Source organism: Eschrichtius robustus, chromosome 10 (assembly GCF_028021215.1).
Source record: "Eschrichtius robustus isolate mEscRob2 chromosome 10, mEscRob2.pri, whole genome shotgun sequence".
Lineage (NCBI taxonomy): Eukaryota > Metazoa > Chordata > Mammalia > Artiodactyla > Eschrichtiidae > Eschrichtius > Eschrichtius robustus.
The window spans coordinates 82662539-82674179 of record NC_090833.1 but is presented as its reverse complement, the minus strand read 5'-3'; the positions used below and the strand labels follow the sequence as shown (position 1 = coordinate 82674179).

The 11641-nt window shown below is 40.6% G+C and overlaps 1 protein-coding gene across 2 annotated transcripts in view; it reads left to right on the top strand.

The window, feature by feature from the left end:
* The first annotated feature begins 4060 nt into the window (after positions 1-4060).
* Positions 4061-11641, top strand: part of UBQLN1 (ubiquilin 1) — a 56365-nt gene continuing 48784 nt past the window's right edge. For both annotated transcript variants that reach the window (XM_068553594.1, XM_068553593.1), the window contains exon 1: positions 4061-4524. In XM_068553594.1, coding sequence (XP_068409695.1) covers positions 4342-4524 — 183 coding nt within the window. In that variant the 5' untranslated portion in view covers positions 4061-4341. The remainder of the gene's footprint in view (positions 4525-11641) is intronic.

The following is an 11641-nucleotide window of genomic DNA, read 5'->3' as shown; positions in this document are numbered from 1 at the left end:
TTTGTACATTCTACCCAGTGGTCTAAAGCTTTAGTTGACAAATTAATAAACAACCATCCTCACCACCTCTTCCCCAGTCCTAAGGCTCAGAAACTTACTGAACATTTTACCCTATTCCCTGTGATTTGGAAGTAGCCCTAGAGATATTTGTGGACTGTTCCTACGCTGTGGACCACAGTTTAAGATCAGTGTCCTAGCAGAGTTTCTAATTCTCACCACTGCATCTTTCTCATGAAGTTGCCCCTTTCAACATACTTAACCAAATCATATCCATTCCTCAAGGTCTGGCTCAAATCATTTCCTTCAAAATCCTTCTCTGACTCTCTCTCCTTCCCTGGCACCAAGCAGGGAGTGAATAATGTTTCCTTCCTCTGAAACTATTGCAAAGCAAATAAGGCTCAGGTTATGTATGGTATCTATTATCTATCTATCATCTACCTATCTATCACTGCAATATAAACCTTGGGGGAGACAAAGGAGTATAAAATATGATTTATTGATCTAAATGAATTTCTTCTCTAGTGGTAAAAATGACAGTTCGACAATTCATGTTAGCAGTAAATGCTCTCATGCCAAGAAATTAGCTTAGGCATTGTGTGGTACTAATGATGATTAAGACTTGATCCCTGTATTTAAGGACCTTGTCTAATAAAAGAAATATGCACATAATTAAGTGTAACACAAGGCGGAATGTGATAAGTGACAGCAGAAAGGTAATAAAGTCATATGGGAATATATTTAGAGAATATGTCTGATCAAAAACTGTAATCAGGGAAAAATTGTTAGGGAACATCACATTTCAGGTAAGTCTTGAAGGATGGGTAAAACAAGTCAAAATGAGAGGGAAGAATTTCTACTTGCAGTGAAAATGTTGTGTTGAAACCTACAGGCAGGAAAGCACGAGGCAAGCTTGGAATGCTTAGTGGACTCACTTGGTTGAGGGTAAGATATGAATGAGGAGCAAGGTTTTTTGGTCACAGAGGGCCCTGGACGCCATGCCACAAGTTTAGATATTATTCTGAAAGTTTGGTGAGGGTTAATGACAATTTTCTGGGTGTCATAATGGAAGCTTAGTTCTGGAAGGATAACATATGGCACCAATAGAAAATAGTTTTGAGGATGGTGACTTTAGACTGAGGCAAAGGAATCTGTAGGAGGTTATTGTTGCAATCTAGGCCAGAATTAATGAGGGTGTGAACTAGACTGGTAGCAGGAGAAATAGTTTTAGATAATAGAAGGCACGTTACAAGTGATGAATTGTCAGGTGAAGTGAACAAATAATTATGATGGTCAGAGGAAAAAATTATTCTGCTTGGGTGTTTTCTAAGAGAGAAAGCAGCAATAATGGACACAAACTCGGGGTGTGTAGTGACCTGAAGGAATGATCATAGGTGAGAAAACTACAATGCACATGTGCTTCTAGAGATGAGAGTAAATATGTTTGACTGCAGCAGATTGTATCTATAAAGTAATGGGAGTGAAGCTTGAAAGACCAGGAGTTAGTTGTAGAAGGCCTTGCATCTAGTTAAGAAGCTTGGTTGGGCTTCAGTTTTGAGACAATGGGAGTTTACGATGGATCTCAAGTAGGGGAGTAACATGATGAAGGCGTGTTATTTACACCACTTATTTGACATGACATATATACCACCTTGTGTTATTATGTAAGTTTAATCCTGGACACAGGATTAAAATTTGCTCAATAAATTCTTGTTGATTGACTGAATCGATTGACTGATTTTGTCAAGGAAGAATTCTTCTACCATGTGAATAATAATCTCATTAATATACTTGAATTTTGAATATTGAGACTTATAAAAAGGGATCTATCCAGTTAGAGCTGGCTCATATTGGCTTGTGAAAATTGAATGATAAATTTCAGGAATTTTGTGAGCAAGGACCACAAGTTGGTAGCTTGAGATTGGCCATTTTGCAAGTATTTACATCAAGGAGATTGGGAAATGCTAAAAAATCAAAGCTTGTTTTCTGGAGAGATGGTTATTAAACATATATCACCATGGCACTGCTTGTCTCCGCCTCCCTCCATTCTTCTACCCGCCCCCCCCCCAAGGTTTTTAAGGGCGGAGACTGAATCTTATTTGTCTCTGTATCCTCAACACAGTATTTGGACATTAACGTGCTCAATTAATGTTTATAGAATGAATGAAATACGCTCTTGTAATTTTTTTCCAGACTATTTAATAAACAAAAATCATTCAAAAGAAACTCAAATAGAAATCTAGACCTTGTGGGCCAAATCAGATCCTATGCCTGTTTTTGTAAGTAGTTTTACTCGGACACGGCCAGGTTTAGTCATGTCTGTATTGTCTATGGTTGCTTTGTGCTACAAGGGCAGAGCTGAGTATTTGAGACAGGAAATGTATGGCCCACAAAGCCCAACATATCTACTATCTAGTCCTCTCTGAAAGTTTGCTGATCCCTGATCTAGACCCACACATCCAACAGTTTCTTAAAAGGTAGGATTGTTTCTAAAAAGGGCCATAATGAATTACTATACTGTATATTCTTATAGATAAATTATATTACTTCATAAATTGTGCATAGACATCAGAATTTTGTAGAAATTAATGTAGACACAGATAATTATAGAGCAATTTCATAAGCGTAGGGTTAGATATAAATGGTTTTCCAGTGGTGGAACTTTCTACCTTGAGAAGTAATGATTACCTCACATGTAAACATAAGCAAATAGTCATCCTTTAGCAGAAAGCCTTGTGTAATTTCTTCATGTTATTGAACAATGCTGCCAGAAACACAGCTGATATGAAATGATGTCTATACTGCAATTTATACTTTAAGAACTTCTCTTAGACCCAGATTCCAAAATGGCTCTGCTAAAAAGTGGTCTTCATGCAAGAGTACTTATAGCCAGAACACAGTTGGATGGTTTAAGAACAGAAATACACAGTGTATCTTTGCATATTTGGGTCACGGCGTGGTGTCAAGAGTTTACATTTGCAATACTGGTTAATAAAGTTCAGGTCCAGTGTTGCACATTCTTTGCAAGTCATCTTTAAAGGCAAATGACAAGGTCATTTAAAATTTAGAATTCTCTACGGGAAAATTAACTTCCTGTTTCTTATTTATACCCATACTACATCGATAATAATTTTTGAACAACTACCTTTAATGCCACCTAAAGTCTGAAATGGAGCAGTAACTTAATTTGATAGAATATAAAATGAACACCTCAGCTACATTAAACTGTCCCAGTTGGGTGGGCACTCCTTGGGTACCCTTGTTTCTGCCCCAAACATCATGGGGGACAGTATTCACAGAGAATTCAGGGGTGGGCTAGCAGGGCTGTCAGCGCGGGAGCGGAGGCCATTGTCAACACAGGTGGCCTGATCACCTGACCAAACCGGGCTGACCCGAGGGTGGGAAGCTCTGGTCGTGGAGAAATGACTCCGCGGAATTGCGCAGGGTAGCTACAGGCGCGTACAGCATTTTCCCTTCGTTATGATGAGGATTTTTTTTCATCCATTAACCTTTCACCTCCGGCGCACCGGACTGTAAGAGCAAGCGTTTAAAAATTTTCAAGTATGCAAAACTTAAGCACATTTAAAAATGAATCACAAAAAAACCTCTCGGGCATTTGTTTCAGACCCTCCTCCCAGTGGGGTATGCGAAGCCAGCACAGGCGCGGAGTCGGCGCGCACCGTAACCGCGGGGTGTGAGATGACTGGGTGGAAGAAACTACCTAGCCCGCCAGCGCGCAGGCGCATTTCCGGCCGCAGCGCCCAGTGGTCGAGCCCCCTTTCCAGTAATTTCGCTAGCCGTGACGTCATCCCCGTGCGCCCTTACGGTGCCTCCCAGAAGCCGCAAATTCATTTATTGGTAAAGGGGTAAAAAGGAACGAATTGACCTCTTCCGCCCCACTTTGTTTTTAGTCCTTCTCTCTGAACGCGCCTACGCTTTGAGCAATGGAGCGGGAGAGGGAAAGAAAAGCGGCCAGAGCTCCAAGCGGCGGCGGCCAGGCATGACTCGGCGACGTCGCCAGCCACGTTACCCGGCGTGCCCCGCGCGGCGCCGGCGGAGGGACGTGGGGGGAGGGGCGGGGAGGAGGAAGCGGCGGCGGCTGCGGATGTCGCTGCGACCGAGTGGCGTCTGAGCACAGGGCGGCTGCTGAGCGCCCGACCCGGGCCTGCGCCGGAGCCCAGGCCAAGCTCCGCGGCCCCTCGCCCGGTAGGGCGGCCTTGCGCCCGTTGTCACTGAGGCGACGTGCCCCACATTCTCCGCTTCTCGGGCCGGCCGGCTCTGGCGTCCCCTGGCTCCCCCTCGCTCGCCCGCTCCCTCCTGCGCGCCTGAGTCACCGCCGCCGCCATGGCCGAGAATGGTGAAAGCGGCGGCCCTCCGAGCTCCCAGGACAGCGCCGCCGCTGCCGAAGGTGCCGGCGCCCCCGCCGCCGCTGCTGCTTCCACGGAACCCAAGATCATGAAAGTCACCGTGAAGACACCGAAGGAGAAGGAGGAGTTCGCAGTGCCCGAGAATAGCTCCGTCCAGCAGGTGAGGGCCGCCCGAGGCTCGGGGCGGGGTGGGGATGGCGGCAGGACCTCCTCCCGCGGCGGGAGAAGGTTTTGCAAGGGCCTGGGAGAAGGGGGTCGTACCCGGAGGTGCCCTCGGTTTTTCTCTCGGGTCTCCTCCCAAATTAGATAACACCCAGGTTCGTGGGTTTGCACCTGGGGACACCGCAGAGGTTTGTGGCGGGGCCGCGCGGCCTGTTTGCGGGACGTGCCGACGCCGCTTCCCTCAGCGCCTTCCTCCTGCTCGGGCGTCCGCAGACCCCCAGCCGCCTCCCCCAGCTCCCCGCCCCCAGCCGCCTCCCTCCGGCTCCTCACAAAGGAAAGGGACCCGCCGCCTGGCTCCAGGCGGGGTGGAGGCTGGGCGAGGGTTTGCCTTAGCCTAGTCCGCGGTTTTGTCTCATGAAGGAAAAAAAAGAGGGTGTGCTCATTGTTTTACCTGCCTGCGGGTTAAGGTGGATTTTGGGGGGTGAGGATCACGTGTACATTTAGTTCTGCTGAAATCTTTCCCACCTTCCAGTCTTTAAAGAAAAAATTAACTATGATACAGAAATTGCTTTCAGCCGCATCTTAATAGTACAAGGCTTAAGGAGAAAGGTAGATGACTTTCAGTGACGACTTGCTGGATTTCTTTTTAAAGTATATTTGTTATCCTTAGATGCTAATCGTTGGGGAGGATTTTGTTTCATTTTAGAGGGGTAGCTATGTTCTTCAGATACTGGCGCTTGCAATCGGATAAAAGAAAACGAAATTGGAGTTACTGGAGAAAAATAAAAAATAATTTACGGCTTAAAATCTGTTCAGGAATACAAATTTTGTAGTTAATAATCTTGAGGAATTTAACAAATCGTTTTAGTTTGTTGTTGAATATACGTCCCAGGATATTGCCCTAATTATTGAATTGATTTCAGGCAATGTGAACAGTTTATGAAGAAGCAAAAATTCCTGAAATGTACCTACAAATTTCCCTAGGAATAATAAATGATTGGGGTATTTTTTTTATGTAATTCTGAAAGGTGGTGTGTAGTGAGAAACTTTGACCACCTATTGAATCACTTCTTTTGGTCTCTCAATTCTCCTATAAAAATTTTCCTTAACATTTTAATATTTTGCGGCATACAGGAAAATTGAAATAATTGTGCAGTGACCACCCATGTGTCTATCACCTACAATTAGCATTTTGCTTTATTTGCTGTATTGCACAATTAATCATTTATCAGTCAATTTTATTTTTTGGGTGCATTTCAAAGTAAGTTGCAAGTATTAGTACATGTTACCCTTAAAAAGCACTTCAGCAATGTGCATATCGTTAACCTGAGTTCAATTTTTAACTTAAAATTTTTTTTACGTAAGTTTGACTTGCAGTGAAATGCGCACGGTTGCCATTCCATGAGTTTACACAAATACATACACCTGTTTAATCCGAAGCCTAATGGAGTTGTAGAACTTCGTAATTAACTAGAAAGTTCCCTCTTGCCCTTTTCCAGTCAGTTCAGTCACTCTTCTCTGTCAACCAGTGTTTTGATTTTTTTCCTCCCATGGACTCGTTTTGCTTATTCTAGAACTTCACATAATTGGGATTATGTGGTATGTACTCTTGGGAAAGGCTTTTTCATTCAGCTTAGTGTTTTTAAGACTTGTGTATCCTCAGTAGTTCTTTCCTTTTCATTGCTGTGTTGTCTTCCATTGTATGAATATACCACCATAATCTATCCATTTTCCTGTTGAGGGTCACCTGGGCTCTTTCCAGTTAGTTGCTATGAGTACTCTTATACAGATCTGTATTGTTGGACAAGTGCGTTTATCTCTCCTGTTAGAAGTGCTTAGAAGTGGGATGACTGGGTCATAGCGTAGCTGTAGGTTTAGTTTCATAAGGAACTATGTTTTTTAAAAGTGCTTGTACCATTTTACAGTCACACTGACAGTGCATGGGAATTCCCGTTGCTCCACATTCCTACTAACATTTGATAGTATCAGTTTTTTTTTAGTGGGTGTGTAGCCATATTAACTTTTGAAGCCCATAGTTCTTTCTAAGATTCCTGGTTCAGGTCTTCACCATCCTGGCTGCTTTCAGCATTTTACTGTAAAAGATTAGAAATAGTCAATATTTTGTAAATAGAAGAATTCATTTAGTTCAGTGTATTATGCTTTTATCTGTGAGGATTTTTTAACTTTTTGTGATGGTGAAACTAGAATTTCAAATTCTGTGGAAGTTTTAGTTTTACTCCTCTGTAACCAAAGTAAAATTTTAATAGATAAAATTAAAGTCTCTCTGTAGCAACTTTTTCTCATGGCAGTTGAATTTTTGTTTTGACGAATACTTTCTGTTGAAGCAGAAAACGTGATAAAAATTGAAGCTCATCACTGCATCAAGAACCAGAAGACAAATTGAACTGCCTATGGGCTCTGTTAGGGGAAGTACATACAGAAAAATGTACAAGAATAAGAAAAGTAGTTTTCACATGGGTTGTAAAATTCTACTTGAAGCACAAAAAAAGATCTGTCATTTTATAATTTTACATTTTTTCTAAGGGTTTCACAGATTTAAACTATTTGCTGCAGATTAAAATTAGTCATTAAAATAAACTTAATGACATTGAGATTTCACTAAACATGTTTAGTAAAAAATTGGGAAGTATTTGGTCCAGAAAATTCTTATCTAATCTTAGAGGTAAAGAGGGTAAGCAAAAGACCTACAAAAGGATAATATTGAAAGCTTAGGCTTTCTATCAGGCAAATCCCATTTTCTACAATTTAAAATTTCTTTCACTGTTTCTATATAATGTAAATTTTCAATACATTATGCTGAAATAGTATTTATATGAACATGCTCTAATAATTGGATGAAATTATATTAAATCTCTTAGGTATAAAAAAAGTTATAAGGTGGTTATTAATTTTCTTATTTTTCCCTCAATTTCTGTTTGTATATAACAGGCAGAAAAAAGATACTTTAATACAGTTTGTATTTAACATTTTTAACTTGTTCGATTGATAATAAGGCTTATACTTTTCTAAAATTAAAGTGAAATTTATTTTTCATTGCGTACTCAGAATCAGTTGAGTAATGCTTAAATTTCTAACTAAAGGTGGTTAGAATATAAACTTCACTATGTATGTTCCAAGGTGGTTTCATTAATAAGGGTTTTCATAATATAAGTAGATAGATTTTTTAAAATGTGTAATGGCAAAAAGTCCCTGTGTATGAGATTATGTTTTCTATTAATTATTCATTATTTTCTGTTGGAAACAGTTTGAGGATTTCTAAGTGTCAACAAACAAGATGAAGTCCAGAGGAATGTTGTCTGTGTGTGAGTGGGTAAAATTAGTGCAGAGAATGGAAGGGCACTTCTGTATACTAGCTCCTAAGTAGCTTGTTCTGGGATTTTGTGGCTCTCTAGATTATAGTGTAAGATTTTGAAATGCAGTCACCTGAAATATTCAGGCAGTGTATATTCTAGTTTTAGAAAATATCTTTGTCACTTGAATCTTTTAGAAAAATATTAACATACTTAGACGTAACGTAAATATTATGTATTGAATAGAAGTGAACCTTTCCTTGATAAGGGGAATTACATTGCGTCAGTGTCATCATCACAAACATCATTTAAAATTATACTTTATAGGGTAGATCTAGAACTCTTGTCCCCAGTGGTGCCACCAGCCACATCTGACTGTTGAACACTTAAAATGTGGCTAGACTGATTTGAAATGTGCTGTAGGGGTAAAATACACACCAGATTTTGAAAACTTGTGGCTTGTTTCTTTGCATAATGTTTTCAACATTTATCCATGTTGTAGCATGTATCAGTACTTCCTTTTTATTGCTGAATAATATTCCCATGTATGGATACATATGTAACATTTTATTTTTCCATTCATCAGTTGAGGAACATTTGGGTTGTTTCTACTTCTTGACCATTATGAATAACGCCTATGTGAATACTTATACAAGTTTTTTGTGGCCATATGTTTTCATATTTCTTGAGCGTATGCCTGTGAGTTGAATTACTGGGTCATGTGATAGCTCTCTGTTTACCTTTTTGAGGGACTGCCAAACTATTTTCCAAAGTGGCTGTACCAATTTTTATTCCCACCAGCAGTGCATGAGGATTCCAATCACTTTCCATTGTGTATAACACTTGTTATTGGTCTGTCTTTGATTGTAGCCTTCCTAATTGCTGTGAAGTACCTTACTGTGATTGCTTGGCTTTCTGTTGCTCAAGCAGCAGTTCTTAATATGGTCTGGGGGGTCCCCAGGGCCCTTCTAGGAGGATCATAAGATCAAAACTAGTTTCATGATAGTTCTGAGAGATTATTTGTGTTTTTCACTCTAATTTTCTCACAAACAAGCGTATTTTTCAGAATCTGTTAGATGTGAAACGTGGAAATCCAATTGTCTTCTATTATGAGACTAAAGTGATTTGCAAAAATTTAAAACAGTGCTATTCTTCAAACTAGGAAAATAGTTATTTTTCATAAAAAATGTATTTAATGTAATGAGTTTGTTATCTTGAATGAATTTTTCAAAGATTTCTCAGTTTTAATCTCCTAGTGTATCAATAGATATAACCTACATAAAGAAAAACTCTGGGGTTTCAAATTTGTAAGAGTTGTGTCCTGAGGCCAAAAATTGCTGCAATGGAGTATTTAAAAGATTACATAGGTACTTGTAAGATTGAGGATTGGGCTTCCCTGATGGCGCAGTGGTTGTTGGGAGTCCGCCTGCCAATGTAGGGGACGCGGGTTCGAGCCCTGGTCCAGGAAGGTCCCACATGCCACGGAGTAACTAAGCCCGTGTGCCACAACTACTGAGCCTGCGCTCTAGAGCCCGTGAGCCACAACTGCTGAGACCGGCGTGCCACAACTACTGAAGCCCGCACGCCTAGAGCTGTGCTCCACAACAAGAGGAGCCACCGCAATGAGAAGCCCGCGCACTGCAATGAAGAGTAGCCCCTGCTTGCTGCAACTAGAGAAAGCCCGCGTGCAGCAGTGAAGACCAAGGCAGCCAAAAATAAATACATAAATTAATTAATTTTTTAAAAAAAGATTGAGGATTGACTTCAATAAGTTACTATTATTTCTTGCTTAGAAATTATGGTAGCCTACTGGTCAGTTTCCCCCATTAATGCCTAGAGCAATCTCTGAAAAACATTGATCAGATCATTTTATTCTCTACATAAAACTAACAGCTCTCCATTGATCTTGGACTTATATAATGTGGCCATATATAATGTGGCCATGAGGCCCTGTGTGATAAGATTCCATCCTATGTCTCCATTCTGACGCCATCTTTCCTCCTTGGCTCTTGCTTTATTGACTTCTTAGTTCCTTGATCTGTTAATCACATTTTTTTTCCTGCCTCAGGAGTTTTGTGCAGTTTGTTCTTGCTACCTGGAATGCCTCCCACTCTTTGCCCATTCTCACTCAGTGCAAAGGTCACTTTCTCAAAGAAGTATCCCTGATTTTCCAGAGTTGGTTGGGATTCCCCATTGTACTTTCTCACAGCACCTTGTTTTTGGTCATAATTTATTACAATTTAAAGTCTATATTTATGTGATTATTTGATTAATGCTTATTTTTTTGCTAGAGAGGATCTGTGATTGTTCACTATTGCGTTACCAGAGCTTAGCACATAGTATGGGTTCAGTAAATATTTGTTTACAAATGGATCTGTCATATGCATGATAATGTATAATTAATAATTACTACCAGTTGTTCAGTCTTTACTGAGTTCAGTACAGTTGTCCCTCGCTGTCTGCCGGGGATTGGTTCCAGGACCCACTGTGGATACCAAAACCCACAAATGCTCAAGTTCCACAGTCGCCCTCTGCATTTGTGGATTTGGATGGCTGAGTGTGTACATAATCTCATTGGTTTCTTGCCCTCCTCTCACGGCTTCGTTTTAAACTGCTCTCCCCTTAGCTCACCACCCTTGACTGCCACAGGGTGTTCACTCTCGCTTCTGGTTACTGGAATAATTCTTCTAGAATAGCCTTTCTTAACTGAGGATCTTCATCTGAACCACAGAGCACAGCAGGGATTTGAATGACTGTCAGTTTTTCCAGCTAATATACTTTTAAATGCATAGGAGAGAAGTTAATTCTTTACGTAAAGTAGGGTGTGCTGGTAAATGTTTATCAACTAGTTCCTTGGGAAGAAACAGCACTGATTTGTAGTGTTTGCTGATTTCCATTTGTAAATACCTCTCATCATGGAAGATTTTAGGCTACTGATACTAAACTGGCTTACACAATTCCTGAAAATTCAGCAGTCTGATCCGGTAGGAGCCATTGCTTGCAGTGGTGTCTTAAGGCAGGTGTCAGCCAACTAGAGTGGGCCAAATCCACCGTGCCCATGCACGTCTTTATTATCTATGCTTTCAGGACAGACCATGTGGCTCACAGAGCTGAAAACATTTACTGTCTGTCCCTTTACAGAAAGTTTGCTGACCCCTGCCTTTAGGGCATTAGGGCTCACTGGATCTCGATCTTGTCACACTTCCTCAAAACCCTTCTCATTGGAAAATTTTGCCATGACTTAAGTTTAACAGTGTGATCAATAGAGATAAAATGCAAGCTACATATGTAATTTAAGTTTTCTCAGCCACTTCAAAAATAAAATTAATTTTTTATTAGAATATTTAGAACATAAAATTTACCATCTTAACCATTTTTGGGTGTATAGTTCAGTGACATTAAATACGTTCATATTCTTGTGCAACCATCACCACCATCCTTCTCCAGAACTCTGTTCATCTTGAAAAACTGAAACCCTGTACCTGTTAAAACAATAGTTCCCCATTATCTCCTCCTGCCAGCCTCTGGCAACAACCATTCTACTTTTGGTCTCTATGAATTTGACTACTATAGGTTTCTCATAAGAGTGGAATCATAGTATTTGTCCTTTTGTGACTGACTTATTTCACTTAGCATAGTGTCCTCAAGTTTCACCCATGTTGTAGCATGTGACAGTATCGTTCCTCTTTAAGGCTGAATGATGCTCCATTGTATGTATATACCCACTTTGTGTATCCATTCAGCGGTCAGTGTCACTGGATTGTTTCTATCATTTGGGTATTGTAATGTTAAATATGTTTTATT